This window comes from Neopsephotus bourkii, unplaced genomic scaffold (assembly GCF_033783945.1).
Source record: "Neopsephotus bourkii isolate Nb327-2 ecotype Australia unplaced genomic scaffold, CSIRO-AGI_Nbou_v1 NB_947, whole genome shotgun sequence".
In the NCBI taxonomy this organism is placed as follows: Eukaryota; Metazoa; Chordata; class Aves; order Psittaciformes; family Psittacidae; genus Neopsephotus; species Neopsephotus bourkii.
The window spans coordinates 1,974,925-1,994,038 of NW_026901441.1; the positions used below are offsets into that span (position 1 = coordinate 1,974,925).

At 38.5% G+C, this 19,114-nt stretch overlaps 1 protein-coding gene across 2 annotated transcripts in view; it reads left to right on the top strand.

Moving 5' to 3' along the window:
- The first annotated feature begins 248 nt into the window (after window positions 1-248).
- The window catches only part of LMBRD1 (LMBR1 domain containing 1), a 77,554-nt gene continuing 58,688 nt past the window's right edge, over window positions 249-19,114 (top strand). For both annotated transcript variants that reach the window (XM_061358596.1, XM_061358597.1), the window contains exons 1-5: window positions 249-387; window positions 1,325-1,501; window positions 10,711-10,771; window positions 17,675-17,772; window positions 18,747-18,814. In XM_061358596.1, the coding sequence (XP_061214580.1) occupies window positions 328-387; window positions 1,325-1,501; window positions 10,711-10,771; window positions 17,675-17,772; window positions 18,747-18,814 (464 nt within the window). In that variant the 5' untranslated portion in view covers window positions 249-327. The remainder of the gene's footprint in view (window positions 388-1,324; window positions 1,502-10,710; window positions 10,772-17,674; window positions 17,773-18,746; window positions 18,815-19,114) is intronic.

The window sequence follows — 19,114 nt, forward strand, 5'->3', positions numbered from 1 at the left end:
TTGTCGTGGGACTGCGGCTATCCCCGGCCGAGAAAGAAGCTCCCGTCACCGTTCCCCTCCCACCGAGCTTTTCTCGCATCATAAACTATCGCGACAGCCAGTCCGTGCGTGGCGAACCCACAGCTACCAGCGCTTCGCTGCACCCACAGCAGGACGTGCCCGGACAGACAGGAACAGCCGCCTGCCAGCTAAAGCGAAAGCACTGGCACGTGACGTCATGTGCGGCGCGCCCGGCAGCTTTTAACCCTGTTCCCACGGTGTCGCGGCCCGCCCCGTTAAAAGTCCCGCCTCACGGGAGTGGGTGTGTTGTTGCTGACGGAAGCGAAGATGGCTGCTGCCGTTTCTGAGCTGCTGACCGGATGGTGCCTTTTCGGCCTGGCGTTGCTGGTGAGAGGCGCGTCCTGTGGCCCGGCTGTCCCTTGCACTCCGCTATCCCTACCAGGGTTTTGTTGTTCCGTTTTCGATTTCTCGTTGTTACAGTTCCGGGTTCCCGCTTGATCTCTTCGCTCGGGCTGTCCCACTAGCTGCCCCGGCAGCGAGTCCTTTCCCGCAGCTCTTAGTGGCGGTGGGCTCTTAGAGGTCGGCGGAACCCGCTGCTGAAGAGCCAAAGCTGCCTCACCTTCCTGTAGTTAGCACGCTGGTTTGTGTTCCAGCTCTTCTTGTGTGTAAGTGCTGCTCTTGCTATTGCTTGAGCTGTGCTTAGCCAAGTACGGGAAGTGAATATAGCACTGAAGGATGTGGACCTGTTGGAGCGAGTCCAGAGCAGGGTCACACAGGTTATGAGAGGGTGAGAGCACCTCTTCTGTTAAGACAGGCTGAGAGGTCTGGGCGTCTTCATCCTGGAGAGGGCTCGGGGAGACCTTAAAGTAGCCTTCCAGGGTCTAAAGGGGGGGCCTGCGAGAAGGCTGGAAAGTGAGTTTATACAAGGGCATATAATAATAGGACAAGGGGGAATGACTTTAAATTAAAAAAGGATAGATTTAAATTAGTAAGAATTTCCTTACTGTGAGGGTGGTGAGGTGCTGGCACAGGTTGCCCAGAGAGGCTGTGGCTGCCCTACCCCGGCAGTGTTCAAGGCCAGGTTGGATGGGGCTTTCAGCAACCTGGTCTAGTGGAAGGTGTCCCTGCCTGTGGCAGGGGATAGAGCTAGGTGTTCTTTAAGATCTCTTCCAACCCAAACTGTTCTGTGGTGTTTGGGGCTGAGGTTAAAAGTCTGCTGATGCTCCGTCCGTCATGAATACCAAGACACAGGGTTTAACTTCAGTGTCTGCTTTCTGACATCCTCATTGTTTAACTCATAAGTTTCTTTTCTTGTGTGTTTCAGGCTATTCTGATTTTTTGCTGGGTTTATGTGCGCAAGTATCAGAGTCGTCGGGAAAGTGAAGTGATTTCTACTATAACAGCTATCTTTGCACTGGCAGTCGCTCTTATCTCGTCAGCGCTACTACCGGTGGATATCTTTTTGGTTTCATATATGAAAAATCAAAATGGTACATTTAAGGTATGGACTTTTAAAAATGTTAATTGTCGCTTCAGAAGAAGTACTTATGTTGAAAAGGGATGTTCTTGGGTTGACAAAGTGTTTTAACTCAATGCTAATATCTGATCTAGTGCCTGAGTATTTGGGAAAGCCGGAAGCTAGTACTGTGAATACAGCACTGAACTTTCGTTTGTTTGAACTGGATTTCAGTTTTTGTTTCTATTACCTGTTTTTGATATTCTGTTAATTTGCAAATGCTTCTACCTTCTGTTGTGCTAAGAGAAGTGTGTATGCTGTCCTGAAAATATAAAGAAATCTCTTAAATGTTGCTTTTTAGTTTATCATAGTGCGGCATGGTAGAATGCAATTTGTTGCTCCTTTGCTCAAAACCAGTTTGCATTGCCCATTTGAAGTTTATAAATATTATGGTTTTCTTTTTTGCCAAACGTCTCTTATTCTGGTAATGAAACATTTGGACTTGTAAAGACTCACTGTGTTAATCTACCTATATTGTAGAGCCTGAGTTAACAAGCACTTTTTTAAAGAGGGAAAGATAAACAACCCTTGGGTAAGGGGGATACAGTAATATCTCTTCTTGGCTTATAGGGCCTGAACTGAACTACTGTTTTGTGGGATGAGTATTCGCTGTGGTCTGCTGTAAGCCTTTCTGAAAGTAGGAGTTCTTCCCAATGCTTAAAGTTTCAGCCTTTTTAATTTTAGAGAAGGGTTCTTGAAGGTAGTAAATTTGTGAGGACACCACCATCAGAAATAGGTCGAACTGGACCATATTAGTAACTTGAATAACTTTTTAGTTTGGTTTGGAGCCCACCTGGATCTGTAGTAAAAGATATGATCCTGGAACAAATGAGAGTGTGATGCTTATGCATTAAACTGAGACTGTGTTTCCTTCCAGCCCTGCTTCCAAAGGAAAACCTAGCTCCTGCTAGATCCTTTATAAAGCTTCAGAACTAGCTTGCAGCCAATACTTTTAGCTGGTGCTCATGTAAATGCAAGTCATAAGAAGCTTTTGAAAATGAGTTGTGATGTGATTCTTGGGATGTTTATTGCTCAGTAGTAGTAATACAGGACAAATTAAGTTTTTGCTTAATGCTATTGTTAAAAGCTTGTGTATTCAGAGCTTCTTTCTTGAGAATTAAAATGACTGTAGAAGGTGGAAGAAGCCTTGTGTATGTCATACTAGCAGTTTGATGAGAATAATACTGTGTATTAAGAAATACATTGAGCATGACTAGCTAGGGAATAAACAATGGTGTAACTAGGCCTAGCTGAAAAAAAGTGTATCTGATGGGGGCCAAGCAGAATTTCCTGTTGCAAAGGAGACCTATTTTGTTAATTTATGCATTCCCTGATTTGAGAAAAAAACCTGTGAGAACCGGAGGCCAAATGGGGTCGTGTAGTTCCTACAGCCTTATTTAAGGAAGTATGTGTAATAGAAGAAAAACTACTGTACTTGAAGTACTGTTTTTCTTGTGCTGGGGTGCATAGATTCTGTTTAAAAATTGTACCTGAAAGCAAGCTGTTACGCTGGTGATAAAGCTTTTCTCTCTTTAAAGTACCCTTTTGCCTGTGCTTCTGAGGCTTCTTGGTCCTGCTTAGTTCCTAGTGTTTGTAGATGCTGCTCTTGGCCTGTTGAAATAAAATTGCTGTGTGCTACCTTTCAGAAGCGTTACTGTTTCTCTCTTAAGGCTCAGACAAATGAGTTTCTACTTTGCAGCAATAGCATGAGAACTAATATGCTTGTCCAACACAAGTGTTGAAATTGGTGCAGAAATATTAACATAGCCTTTCTGATAAAGTTGAGTGAAGTCAGTCAGGCCCCACAAACCTATATGTAAACACAGAGCTTGTTGATTTGGTAGTCTCAGTTTAGGAGTAATGTCAAGTTAGGAGGTTCACAGCATCTAAATGTGGAATATTCCTGAATTGTTAAAGCTTTTAACTCTGTCCTGTGTAACAGGCTTTTTTTCCTGCTACTGCTTCACTAGTAGGACAGACTGGATTGAATTCAGAGCGTTTCCAAGAGACTACTACCCTTTTCCTGGAGCTTTCTTTCAAGCTCAGCACCTCCAAGGCCCTATATCTGATCTGGGGTCTGAAGGACTGTGACTGGCAAGAATCCTTTATTGCTTTTGTATGGCCAGAATGAGTAAGTCTTCTCTAGATGATTCCTCTCAATGAATTTTTGAGGTGAATCCAGATAGCAGATGTGGATAATGTTCTCTGTAGATAAGAAATTAGTTTGTCAAAAAAACCCACCAACTGGATTATTCCAGAGTTTATGCCAGAAGAGTAGTGGCAGTTATACAGATCATAGGTAAACACTTTTTTTGCTGCACATATTCTTTTCCTCTACCTCTTCCAACTGTAATTCCCCGCGTCAGTGTTAGAGATGAGGAAGTCAAGGATGCTCAACTTAGAAGGAAGTGGTACTATATTTGGACTTTTAGTTAATTTTTAATGTGACTGACCCTACTGTCAACTTGGAGGTATTGAGATTTTTCTGTGAACAACCTGTAAAAAGCATGTTATATTAATAGCAGAGGGTAAATTGAAGGCATAGTCTTGTGGTTCAAAATTCTCATTACGATTTGTGTGTTCAGTGGCAAGTAAAGGTGTGTGTCATGGCAACAAGGATTAGTTTAACTGTCTAAAGTGAGATACCCAGGCAGATTACCTTTCTGTGAAGGCTGTCAAAATGATACTGCTTTTTGAGTTCACTTAAAGCAGTGTTGTGTAGCCCTTTTCCATCCTGTGTTCTGAGGTGTCTTCCTTGACAAGGGCCTAGTATACCTTGGTCAGCCTTTGATAACCTTGAGGTCCTGTCCATTCTGACAGGACTGTTGAATTTAACGTACTGTTTCTACATCTTTCAATTAAGACCAGTTTTTCTTCACTATAAAGAAGTGGCTCATGGCTTTCGGTACCTGTTGGTCTTGCTGTATTTTGTGAGACTTGACAAATATTATCTTAAAGGTTTAATAATGAGCAGTTTTGATACTAGGTTTTGCATAGTAGTTCTGTAGTCTTCTAGGGAAGGAGCAGTGGTGCATGGACTTGGATGGTCATTAATCCTATGTACCATAGAAGAGCTTTTCTGGAGGGTGGGATTACTTTGATTCATTGTGCCTTTAAGTAGGAAAGCAGGCTTTTGGTTCTAGTACTAATCAAAAGAACTTGAGTATTATTTTGTAAGTGAAGTCCTGATAATATTTGCCAGAACCACTTTTATCTTGAAGGTTTTGGCTGTTTCCATTGACAGTGCTTTAATTTGTGCAGTGGAGTTCAAATACATCCAGTTGGATATGATCTGTTTGATCTGAAAGCTTGTTTGATTTATTACAAGCACTTGGGAACAGAAAACCTCACCCTGTCTTAAAGACTTAAGATTGCTGCTGGAACCCAAGATGTCTGGGTCTGACCTACAAGTCTGATAAATATTTAAAACAAAGCTGATCATGTTTTGCAGCAGAAAGACTTCTTGAAACAAGGGTGCTATCACCATGCTGTATTTTTTTTTTTTTTTAATCTGTTGTTGATGCAGCAGAAGACAGGAGGTGATGACAGACATTTCTTTTTGAAATGTGTGTATTCTTGCTAACTATATGAAGTTAAGTCAGTGATATTTCTTTCAGTCTGGTTAGACTGAACACCTGATAAAACTTGTGTGTCTGCCTGAGCAATTAAAAGCCAGTTGTCTCCTTAATGATTCAAGTAGTAACGTCTGTTTAATAAGAGATCATTTTTGCAGACCATTTTATTAAGATTTTGTATCTTTATGTAGCTGCTTAGGATACAGAATCACTAGATCTGTCAGATGTTTTTATTCTAGAAAGATGTTCACTGAGAAATCAGTATCATAAGACTGTGCTTCCTGTCCGTAGGAATTACTAATTGTGAAATTGCAATATTTGGCCAGGTGTGCCTGAGATATGAATGGAGAATGTTATTCTCCAGCTGGTGGTCAGAATCCTGGCTTTGTCCCATTTTGGAGGTAACAGGTTGGGAGATCTGAGACCTGGGTGTGAAACTTCTTCATATGTAACCTGCTATGACCCACTCACCGGTCTTTGGTATTGTATCTTCATTTTGTTGGTGAAGCTTTGGGACAGGCTGATCAGAATGACTGGTCCATCTACATTTAATGAAACATCACAAATACTGAAACCTGGAATGTTGCGTCATTTTAGGCTGTATTAAGGTACATTTGCTGAGAGTGGAAGCTATCTTCATTGGGTACTCGTGAAATTGTTGCAGTCATTTAGTGACAGTAGAAATATCTGTTTTAAGAGGGACAGAAGAATGAAATTCATGGCTATTCCCTCACCAAAAAGTGGGGAAGGTAAAAAATGTCAGATAAGCTTGTACTGCTTTCATCTGGGGAAGTTATCTGTGCAGTTTGAATAATACTGTTCTGTTGAAATATGAACCTAAGTCATGAACTGAACATGGTTGCTGAGAGAAGGAAGACTGCTTAATGATTACTGGGGGAAGCAAGTGCTCTTTGTAACTGATGTTCTATGAATGTAATTATAAAATTAATCTTCTGAGGGAGCTTTGCTTTTGTTTAACGTTAGGTAAAACACAGGTGTCTTAAACTGCCTTTTTTAAATCTTTATTTACATAACATTTTATCAAGGTACTTAGTTTTTACACTTGTAACTGTACTTAAATTTCCTGAATCCGTCAACATGGCTTGTGTTAAGAAATCTTTGAGAGTAATGCATTAATCTAGGCCATCATACTCATTGTACATATCCCTGCAAATTGTTGATTCCCTTATCTATCAATGCAGTGCACTGGTACAGGTGTTTTAAAGATGGTAGAATGTAGGCTTGCTAACCTGCATGGAAGAGGATGAAGTAAAGCAGAACAGTGCAGAATGCCCGAATTCTGCAGATCTTAAAGAGGACTTGTGGTCACGTTTCTGCATCTCAAACTGCTGTTGAAGGCAGTAATGAATGCTCACCTTTGTAGTCTATTGTGCTTCTGTGGTGTTTGCTGTATATATTGTAGGCTTGGGCCATAATGGGGGAAGAAGAAAATGGACTAGATGTAGAGGCTGTCCAGATAAGTTTTACATTGAGTCCTGGATATGTGTGTCCAGTAAACTCATGCACCTGTCAGCCTGAGATACCAGCACTGCTGCTAAGAATGTCAGAGCTCTGATGCTCACTAGGTAGCAGTGCTTCTTGCTTTTGACAAAGACAGTGCTGCTGTCACAAGCTTTTTGAAACAGCTCAGATGAACTAGTTAGCTGCTTTTGAGATGCTGATGATGTGTGCATATGGATAATTTGTCAGCAAGAAAAGGATTTTTCAATTTGTGTAAATGCGGGGCTTCAGCAGCTGACTGAAAGCTGACATAATAGATACGATATACCATTAAATTGCCTTGCATTACAGATTTCATGTGCAAAGTAAAAGTTTGTAAGTTCAGTCATATGTACACAATGGTGAAATGTACACATCTTTATCTTTTCATGCAAGATAAAACATATCAGTATTTTAATATGCTGTAATGTATGCTTCCTAGTATGTTACTGGGTCCTGTAGATAACTTAATTTGAGCAACAGAATGAAAAGCAATTGCTATGTCTTAAAGATTTACATCTGTATCGTGTTATAAATATTACTAAAGCTTTTTCTGGAGTTGGAGGAGAAGGATCCTTTTGGCAGTTAAGCCCTGTTGTATTTCAGTTACTAGCTATGTCTTCCTGTGAAGTGGCCATGACACTTAAACTTCAGGTCTTACTATAGCTTTTCTTGCTTATTGTTGATGTGGGTTTTTAATGTCTCTCCTTTGCTCACTGGAGAGATCTTCTTTAAATGCTTACTTGGAAGTAAATAGTGCCACCTGTTCAGTTTTGCTTTTCCCTTAGGTGTAATTAAAGAGATGCATTTCCATAATTTTTAACACTAGTTAATTTAAGCAGTTTAATATCCTGTGTATGTATTCTAAAGTTTAAATTCTTTTGTGGTGTCTTTTTATACAAATGGCTACAATTTTTGCAGTTGAAATGCTGTTGTGCTTGAGCCTGACAGTCTTCAAAGGTTGGGCTTATTGTATACTTGACAAATACTTAAGGTGTTCCTTTTGTCACTTCTGCTAAAATGTTTTTCATGCATTTTTGCTGATTAGATAAAATGCACATGTAACTTTCTACTTAAATCCAGTTAAATGCTAATATAATGTATTTCAGACATTGAATTTTAAAAGCTCAATGTAAAGGGACCTATTGGAAGTCAGTTAATATAGTAACTCGAAGTTGAAATTGATTTTACTAAGGTTACAGAAAATCAGGTGTTTGTCATCAAGCCTGTGTTCTGTTGGAGTTTAGGCAGTTCTGAGAGAACTGATAAAGCAAGTAATAAATGTCTTTGAGTTTTACCATGTGCACTCTTCAAAGAATATGTTCACTTGCATCTTTCATATGCTCTGTATTAGTGCATGTATCTTTACAACAACTGAAAGGGCTTGAGTTTATAAGTTTGAAAAAGGCCTATGCATAGAAATTTAAAGGTATTTTGACAATGCTGGACCTTTTCTTACCAATTCAGTTATGTTGGCATATATCCAAAATTATTAGCTTTTGAGGAATTTTCCTTCTGGATAACCACTTTTTTGATCTTGACTTCTTGTAGATTGGGCCACACAAGACTTGAACAGTTCTGAACTATGTTTAAGCTGTACAGGCAGGCTTGGACTTCTGGATTCAGTCCTTGAGTTTCGCTGCCAATAATCATGTTACAAAACATTTAGCTTCCTTAAACTAATAGTTCGTCTTGAGAAGAAGAAAAAAGGGATGGGGAAGAGCTTTACTTCAGCCTTCTGTCTGGGTACAATTACCAATGTAGTTGAAGTTGTTTTTTCACTTCCATTCTCTGAGCAGTTTTGCTAGGACTGAGTAATGCAGTTCTGAGAAAGATCAAATTTCATTCTTGTTCATGGAATGAATATTTTGTTACATTTTGGGAGTTACAGGATCTAAATCCTGATATGAGTTGATGGGTCTCTCTTTGGTAGGATTTGAGAAATACTACTCTACTAATTTCTGTGAAGAATTATGGCTTCTTGGTCAGCGTGTGATTTTGTACAATAACTTCAGGAAAACAGTCTGCCCTTTGTATTATGCAAAGAGCTTTAGTGCTTATGCCAGAAACTCAAGGCACACTGTTAATGTCTAAGCTCTGCTAATGTTCGAGTATCAAGTAATCCAGGAAGTTTTAATTGTAATACCTGGTTTAAGGTACCATTTGCTGAAGGTAACTTGAATATTCATGCAACTCAAGTCTTGGTCAAACTAAAAAGTAAAGGCTTATTGTCCTGAAAAAGGAGATTATGGCTTAAACTGGGTGGGTAACTAATAAAAATGTAAGTTTGTAAGGTGCAACTGAACACAATAAATTATTTGCCATGCTTATATTTAAGTACTGTTGCATCTGTATATATAAATTTCAGTCATAGTTATTCTGTGATAGAAATGCTGTGTGCATTGTGTACTGTGTCCAGGTCTGAGGCCCACAGTGCAAGAAAGGCATGGAACTGTGAGAGCAAGGACACAGTAATGGTCAGAGGGTTGAAGCATGTCTCCTATGAAGAAAGGCTGATAGAATTGGGGTTGTTCAGCCTGGAGGGTGGGTGAGACACTGGAACAGGTTACCCAGAGGAGTTGTGGATGCCCCATCCCTGGAAATGTTCAAGATGAGGTGGGACAGGGCTTGTTAGTAGAGGGTATTTCACCCCATGGTGGAGGGGGGGGTTGGGCTACATGGATCCTGAAGGTTTCTTCCAACCCAAACCATTCCGTTATCAAGCCGAACCTACTCTGTACTTTCTGGTCTGTAAAATTTTACTGTTATGGAACTCTCCTGTGCTTACTCCTGTGTGCTCAGTCATTTTCACCTTTGCTAGCACCTCGCTGTGTTTGTGTTCTTTAATGAGTGATTCTCTTGTAGTGTTGCCAAGTACAGTAGTAACAGGAAGTGAATCACTGTAGAGATTCTCAGAGGAATGTGGGTCTTAATACACTACTCACATCTAGACTTACATGCTTGAAAAATAAATGTTTGATACCTTACAGCCTTATATACAGAATTCTTTGTAATCCAAAGTCGGAACAAAGCAAATTCTGCTTATCAAATTCTGTTTATCGATTTTGACTTTGCCCTTTGTATTGAGTTGGGTCTAGAAAACATGTTTTTCTTACCTGGCATTTTATAGAAAACGTTCCCAAACTCTAGTTTGACTGGAAGTCAGTAATGTCGATATTGGCTTCCAGTGGGATTTTGGGGCTGCACTTTTACCTGTTCCCAGTGTCAACGTTACCGGTGCAAAACTAGTGCTTTTTTGATTGAGAGGTATTGACTTCAAAGCAAGTGCATCCTTGGCTTGAGTAGGTTCTTCTAATGCTTTCCACATGCATATTTTCTGAGGAGTTGCAAAGTAGATGTAAATGTGTTAATTATGAAATCAAATGCATCTAGCTGCTGGGCTGGACAACTCAAACAGCTTAGTTGTTGATGTGCATTAGAAAAGACTGCACAGCTTCCAAGCCTATTATATGCTAGGTTTTGTAAAGACTTATCCTAAGGAGAGCTTTGTCCTGCAAGGACTTGACTTGAAGCTCAGGGTCCACTGCAGTGTTCAGAATTAAAAAAAAACAAACAAACAACAAAACAAAACCAGAACTGCAAATAGCTATGCCTTCAGTTGTCTTTTACAAAACATCTTAAACTGTTCAGGTTGAGCTTCAGGCTCATTAGCTGCATTGTCTGATCTGTAGAAAACAGAGTTTTGTAAAAATAGGTATTAAAAGACTGCTTAAATACTAAGAGAACAAGAGTGAGTTACAAGCTGCTAAAAATTAATAATTTTATTTCAGTTTTGCATTGGTTATATAATGTATGATAAATAAATAAAGATCTTGTTAATCTGGGGAAAAAAAAGAGCTTTGAAAGGTATGAGGCTAAAAGCCAGAGGGTATAAGCAGTGAGGCTACTACTGCAGTGTCTGTCCTTTGAAATGCATCACATTCATGAATTGTCATTGAAAGGTAATTACCTTTAACTTAAATTCTAATGCAAACTGGGTGCTTAATGTTTTTCCTTAGACATTTGATATGAGCAGTGGTTTTGGTTCTGTAAGAATGCTACTGAATGAAGCATTATTTTGTTTCATTTGATAAAAATGCTTCTATCCTTTATTACTAGGACTGGGCTGCTGCTAATGTTTCAAGACAAATTGAAGACACTGTACTTTATGGATATTACAGTAAGTATTTTTAACCTCTTTTTTTTTTTTTTTTATTTCCTACTCAGTTAATAGGACCTTCCAGTGAAGGTGTGAAGTTTTTAGGGGCCATATTAAATTATCCCTTTTTGGTTAAAAATTAGTCTTGCATGACTTTGGTTAAACATGAGGTCTTAGTGCTCTTCAGTTAATTTTTTTTACATTGAACAGCCCCCTAAAAATGCAAATAGCTGAAGGCGAATCCAAAAAAAGGCTAATGGCTTCTGTCATAATCTACTGTTAACATTTTTCCTGTGTGCATATTTAGAGGTCCATTAAGGGAAACTCAACGTTTTGCTGTAACTTTTATGGCACTTTACATATGCAGCAATGTGAAACTTGCTTTCTGTGAAACTTGCAACTGTGAGTGTAACACACTTATGGTGTTCAGCAGCAGCTACCATATTCAAAATAATAGCAGCTCTAAAGGAGCTTAAAGGAGTTGAGTCAGGAGTGTTAATGCTAAAAAAAAATTGAAGCATAAGTTTTACAGAAATCAAGCCAAGTGAACTGATTGTTTTCTATAGTTTTAGAATAGTATTTTAGTTGTCCTCATGAAACTTATGAAAAGCTGTACTACTAATGAATGTATGTAAGAGGTATCTGTGGAAGGTAATGCTTATCACAGAGTGAAATGCCTGCTTTGGTCAATCATAAACTCAGACATAATTGCCTGCTTTTGATCACATTTCATAAGACTTCCCATGGAAGATTGTGGGTTGGCTCTTGTGAATGTATTTTCTTAGATCAGGAAATAATTTGTTTTTAATAGTGAACTTGTTTTTTCTTAACTTACAGAATGCCCCTTGCCTGCCAGTGATAGTGACAGAAACCAGAATGTGCAGTTTCATGCTGAGTGAAATGTGAAGCCAAAAGTAGTAGGAAACTTGTTTTCAAAAAGGAACTTTTAAAATACTAGTTTATCTCTCTCTGAGTCTTCACTACAGAATAGGGGAATTGCTTTGTGTTAGCTTTTTGCTTTTATTAGGTTGCTACAGTCTTGTTTAACAGCTCAAGCATTTCACAAATCCTAACATGGAACAGTCTTCAAACTCTTCTGTGAACCATTTTCTATGGATTTGTGAAACTGATGGATGAACTTCCATAAGATGTTTTGGGCTGAGTCTCTTTGTAAAGCAAGATGTCCCTTGGTAAATTCTGAACTAATTTTTGGAACAGATTTAAGTAAAAAAAAAAAAAAAAAAACCCAACAAAAACAACAACAAAAAAAAACCCCTGCTGTTGTTTTTGGCCTGTCTGCACAGGACTACTTGAAATATTGTAGGACTAATGTTTTATTCCATAGCATATCCTCCAGATGGTGGTAGAGATTTAAAGATGTTTTTTAACAGTTTTTTTCTTTTGTGATCTTAATTTAAGGAATTGATGCATGTTTTTGTAACTAGAGCTACATTGAAGTGAACAGTAATAGGTAACTCATCTTTCAGAACTCTCCATCATTACTATATAAAAAGACAGCTTAATGCCTGTCCTGCATCATTAGGCCTAGTTCCCTGCTGCTGTTACACAGCATAGTGACATGAAAGCTGAGAAGGAACAAGTTAAATAACTTTTCTACTCTTGTAACACTATTCAGTTTTTTTTTCTACTTGTATTCTCTTAAGGAAGTGTTTGATGTCTCTTAATAAATAGGCTGAGGAGAACTGAAATCTCCTGTTGTACTTAAGAATATGAATACCAGGACTTCCTCTCTCCTGAAAATGTGGTGATAATTATATAAATCTCATTTGCCCTCTGCAGCTATAATGGCAACTTATAGCAAAAATAATTGGTACACTTAAGTCACAGTCCTTCACAATCCATGTCACTTCTAGTTGCAGGAAGAATTTGGAGGCTATGGTTTGACTGGTATTTTAGAATATTAAGGATTAGTTTACTACCTCTGTTGCAGCTGACTGAGAAAGCTGTCCCTAAATATAGAAGAACTCTCCCCCCCTCCAAGTTGTTATTCCACATGAACAATACTGTCTTTCATGCCCAACTGGCTTCTGGGCTAGTCTCATACAGAAGTAGAATGGCTTTGTACTAGTGGAATAATTAATGAGAACTTTTTCAGAACAAATCTTGAAATAACTGTATCTTGAAGGAGGACTTCAGTAGCCTAAAAGCTTTACTTAGGAAACCAGTCTGCTTATTGCTTTGAAGCCATAGTGGCTTAGTGTGTTAATTCTCATAAAGCCAACTGTAGTAGAACATGTCTGCCAGTACCTGAGTGGTAGAAGAATGATCAGTGGTTGGCAGATGCTCTAAAAACATCATATCAGCTTGTGTTTGGAAGGAAAACCCTTTTCTGAAAGGGTTATAATTGGAAACTGTCCAACAGTGGTTTCCTCTGCACCACAGTTGGGCTGAAACAATTGGCAGTGACCTAGTGCTGTGTTCTGTAGCTCTTCTTCCTCTAATAAGTAAATCCTACTTGCTGGAATCACCTTGGTGTTAATTGTCCTTTAGTGAAGTTTTGTGAATGGTGAAAGGATGCCATTGATAGATTCCAGTCTTCCTGTGAAGCAGATGGATCTCTTGACCTGCATAGAATCATAGAATAGCTAGGGTTGGAAAGGACCTTAAGGTCATCTAGTTCCAACCCCCCTGCCATGGGCAGGGACATCTCACACTAAACCATGTCACCCAAAACTGTGTCCAACCTGGCCTTGAGCACCCCCAGGGATGGAGGTTCATTCATAGCCTCCCTGGCAGCCCATTCCAGTGCCTCACCACCTAACAGTAAAGAATTTCTTCCATATATCCAATCTAAACTTCCCCTGTTTAAGTTTTAACCCATTACCGCTTGTCCTGTCACTACAGTCCCTAATGAATAATCCATCCCCAGCATCCCTATAGCCCCCCCCCTTCAGATATGCATGTGTTAAGTGTCTCCAAACTTCAGTGTGCCAAGCACTGTCGATTAAATTCTATGGGGGTCTCTACATGTGTGCTTTAAATTCTGTTCTAAACTTCCAGTTTTTAATTTCTCTATTTCTTAAATAGAACTATTTTCTGAAGTCAGCAGTTACTGGTATAACTTGGATGATTTTTGTGCTTTTATCTGCTTACAGCAAGTGTTTGATACTGAGTTATTAAAACAAGGACATTACAACAAGGCATTAGTAGGTGCAAGTCAAATGTGGCTATGTGTTCTCATGGTTTGGTCCTATGAGAAGCCATGCTAACTACTGTGGAAAAACTTGCACAGCTGTACTTGACAAATATTGTGGAGTTACATTTACAGAAATTCTAATAAGCATGATAATTGGAAGGTGACAATTGCCAGGTCTAACTTTCTATAGTTAGGGTGTATATTTATAGTGCAAAACATCTGAAAATAAGTAATTTTGACTTCAGAATTACTTTCTGAGGTGAAGAAGTTATTTGGTTTTTAAAACAAGCTAACCTTACCAAGAAATTCTTGCTCAAGATTGCTTAGACTTTGTGGCAGGAACTGTTGTTGTAGTGGCTATACACTGAAGTACTTCAGTGATAGTGCTTCAAGCTTCTGATACAACCCAGAAAAATGTTTTGAAACAAAAGTTGGACCTCTGAACCAGAGCAAAGAGCAGTCCTTGATTTAGAACTAAAGTCCATAGAAGAGTAATGATGAAAGTCAAGACAGTCTATCGTGCCGCAAGGTTACAGCGGCATTAGAGGGAGGGGAATATCTTTGTCACTTGGTTGACTGGCTGTTTGCTGCTGCATGATCTTTGAGATTGAAGGTTAGCTTTCCAGGGAATAAACAGCCCTTTTAGTGGGCAGAACAACAGGCAATTAGATGCTTGCCTTTGGGTAAGTAACTTGTATGAACTTAGGAAAAGTGCTGCTCTTCATTTTTCATAAGTTCTGAAAAATAAAGTACAAAAAAAAAAAAACAACCCAGGAAACTGATCATCTTTTTGGTAGGAACTTTGCCAAATCTTTTAAAGTTTCCTTTGTAGTATGAGGAAGAACGTTTTATTACCTTGTGAGATGAAAAATTAATTTTCAGTTCTACCTAAAAATTCTCACAAGCAGTTTTTAGACTTCACCTGATAGATGAACAAAAATGTCTGTCTTGAAAAGATTTTGCTTGGGAAAAACAAATGCAAAGCTCTTAAGGGGGGTTTTTTTGTGCTTTTTTTTTTTCCCCCTGTACTTGGTCCTATGAAGTTGCCATGATAACATGGTTATTCAACAGGGCAAATAGTAGAGCTTTTTCAACACTAAGTATAAGTTGGAGTTTATGCAGTTACCTGTAAATAAAATTATCCTCAAGACTTAATATTACATGTTGTCTTGAAATGCATTGAAAGCCTGTAACTTCTGGAGAATACATTTAAGGTGAATGTAAGGGTGAAATACCAGCAGAGCATTTGTGACAGATGGAAAATTCTGCAACAAGTCACATGCTGAATCTTGTGTATGCAGATTCTGTCTCAAAGTTGATAAAGAGGATGCTATTAGAGCTTAAGGCTTTTAATATGAAACTTCTTTTAGAAGTTAGCATTCGCTGAGAACTCCAGTCCTTCTAGTAAAGCATAAATTTGAAGGAATTGTGACAATTTAATGGCTTCAAATAATGTCTGTGGGACAGAAAACTGCAATCATGGTTGATTTTTACCTTTTTTTTTTAAATAGAGGTGACTGCCTGACAGGTTTATGAACTGCCTGAAGATACTAGTCTCTACTTGGGGATTTCCCAAGGTCAGCACTAAAGAAGTCCCAGGGAGAACCATTATAGCTCTACAGGTCTGCTGACTTCCATAACTGAGTTGGCAGAAACAAAGGTTTAGCTGCAGCTGGAGTTACCTTAGCTCAATTTTTGTAGTCAATAGCTTAAATAGTGTGAGAAGTATTAAGGCTGGATGCACTCTTGAAATGGAAGTACAGTGTTTTTGCCAGAAGGGGTCCTGTTTCCAGCAGCATGCTAGAGTGCTTTTTGCCACCCTGCTTTAGTAATTTTTTGGCATTTGCTAGATGCTTGTGGTGTCCTAACCCAATTTCAAAACTGCTGGTGACACTCCTAATGAAGATCCAAGGTGGTGTTGGCCACCTGTGCTGTGAAACTGCTGTCTTTGTTACAGTTTTCTGTCAGTGTGGCAAGTTAAGGTGGTCCCGCACAAAGTATAGCAAATACTGAAGATGGTGCAAAGAAGAGTTTAAGTATGACAGGTAGGTCAAGAGAACTCCTTGGATCAGCTATGACTTGCCTCTTAATGCTCACTGAGGAAGGCATTCCAGCATCTAACTGCTATGGTCAAGTAGATAAGATTCTAGCTTTTCTCTTATTGGTGTGGAATGGTGATGTGCTTTATGATCTGCTTCTCAGATGCTTACAGTTGGAAGTGAGTAGTTATGTCTGAGTATTTTAGCTACACTTACACAGTCTTGACCTTGCAGGCAAAACCCACATATTTCATCTTTAACTTGGAAGCATGATCTAGCTCTGTAGTGTGGCTTTTGCCTGTGCTGTAAGAGTCAAGAATGTATCGTGGGTAGAGGAGACTTGAGTGTAGAAGCAACTCCTGTGGTATACTTCACATGCTCAGCTTCAGGGATTTAGTTTAGATAAAGACCAGGTCAAATATAGTAAAGAAAATCTGACCTAATCGTATTTCTTGAATGAGGTTGAAAATGGAAAGCTTTTCCGCAGAAATAACTGAGCAAGATCAGCAGAGTCTTCAATATCCAGTTACACTTAATGTTGCTCAAAATGTGCCGTATTTGCTTTTCAGTATCAGAACAGCATCAGCCTTGTTACTAGATTATTTGCTATCACTTACCTGCTTGAAATGGACTATTTTGAATAGAAAAAGGGAGTAGGTGAGAATGGTCTAGTGATGGCTGTGTGGGGAGTCCCAAAGGCTGAATATTTCCTCATTTTGCCATCATTGAAAGTACGGTAGTGGGCCTAATGAGCCACTGGAACTGATGTCACTTGCTATGTTTTTTAGAGGATTTTTATGTTTTCCCCAAAATTGTATTGAGAATTGCAGAAGTATAAGGATGTTTATTAGAAAAGGCTTGCAGAAATATACTGTATTATATTCTTCCACTAGTTTAATAATCAGCCTTTCTTTTAAGAAGATGTAAGGCTTGAGCTGATGGAGTTCTGTGTGAAAAGCATTAATTTGATATGATCCGAAATGAGACTGAACCATGGGACCCAATCTTTAGCACGCTTCTGTAGATAGTGTAGGACTAGCTAGATAGTTATATCTTGTAGCTTGCTAATCAGCTCTTAGATAAGTTTTAATTAGTTTAGCAGTATTACCTGAAACTAACTTTTACCTTATCTTGCTAATTTGAAAATATCTTTGGTCAGATGTGGCTTGGCTTTTCAAAGTAAAGACTGGAAACTTTTCTTCAAGAAATTGAATGGCATTTTCTCATACTTGACTTCCCTTCAAAGTTGATTTTGACTAGTCAGATAACGTCTAAGAAAAGTAACTGTTGCTACCAAGTAAGCTTTCAGTGAGTTGAAGCATTTTGGTTTGAAAATTGAGAGAAGAATATACAAAAGGAGGTGGGTAATATTTAGCTTCAAATTACTAAGCAGTTGACATAAGAGACTTTAGTGGAGTTTTTAAAAGGTTTGATCCTTCATCATGCCCTACTTTACTTTACCTCTCCCCCCCCCGGTTCACTGCTGAATTGAAGCATGAACTGAAATGTTTAGTCTGAAAGGGTAATTCTATAAGTCTTTTGGAGTTCATAGTAAAAGTAATAGTTCATCTTCTGGCTAGTAAATTTTATTTCCTTTTCAGTGCTTGAAATTAGTAAGAGCTACAATGAGAATAAACTAATGTTTGTTTCTTTCCTTTTAATTACTATGCACTAAATGAAGTATCAATATATCTTTGTCTCTTCACTTAATTAAATTATTTCTTCTAGCTTTGTACTCCATCATACTGTTCTGTGTCTTTCTGTGGATTCCCTTTGTCTATTTCTATTATGAGGAGAAGGAAGAAGATGATGGCAACACATGCTCGGTAAGTTCACTCTGGCAAATGCATCAACCAATGAAAAGACAAATGAAAACAGATGAAAACAAAAGCATGAATGATTGATTGTCGATCTGGGCTACTACAGTGTTTATTTCCAAATCTATTGCTACAGTTCCTTTAAAATACCGCGGCAGCTCTTAACACTTAGTCTGACATAGTATACTCTAAGCACTGTGGTCTCGCAGGAAATAAAACTTTAGTGAAATAAGTAATTAACTTTTCTATTGCCATGAGTTCTTCCTACAGATTCCTTTGAGCCTTATTTAATATACAGGAAAAACTGTTGCATGAGATTTTTCTTCAAATAGAAAATGTATTTCAACAGGTTTTATAATAGAAGACAGAAAGATCATACTGATTCTGAGAGAGACACTAGATTTGATGACCTTCCTTACAGTGTTTGCATTTTTTTCTTGAAGTAAGCAACAGTAATTTACCTGTAGCTAGTACTTGTGTTTTTGTAATGCACAGAAGATTTCTAACTTGCATGACATTCCAAGTAATGTAATAAATGCATTCCAGTAAGGCGCTAACTTCTCAAATGAAAATACTTTTCTTTAAAGAATCTTTTAATCCTTGATCATGATCATTTTCCCCTCTATTAGTTTGTAACCTTAACATGAGAAAGTCTTCTAATCCCAGCCACGCTGTAAACCACTGGTAGTGAGAATTTTCTTTGAGCGTATTGGCACTGAACAAATGCACACTAGCTACTGGCCAGAGCTGCTCAAGTGCGTAGTTTATGGTGGAAGCACAAGTTGAGAACTGTGAACAGTGATATCAAGTTACGAGATTCTTCAAGAATGTCTCCTTCTGACTTGTGTTTAAAACTATACTCATTTTCTGTGGAAGTAATTTTGTAGAACACTTGTTGCACTAACTATGCTTTGCCATAACTTGCTGGACAAATTCCTTTGGTTTTCTTTATGTTAATATATGATTTTTTTTTTAATACACAGCAGGTTAAAACTGCACTCAGATACACTTTGGGATTCATCGCAATTTGTGCAGTTCTTCTCTTAATTGGGTAAGTATTTGTATTGAATGTTAACAGGGGATATGCTAAGTAGGCCCTCAAACAACTGTTTTGTGCAAATTTAGAAAAGGGAGACTATAGTGTGCTCAGTCTGTATAATGAATATCTATCTTAATCTCTAATAGTGTTTAAATAGCCTGAGAATTAGGTACCTGAAAAATAAGAGTTTAACTGGAAGATAAAATGGTTTTCTTAATTATTGAGGTACTTGGGCTTCCAAGCTCTGCCTGTTTGTTTGGTATGAACATTCATAAAGAATGAGTATGACATTTACTCTGTTATACACTGAGA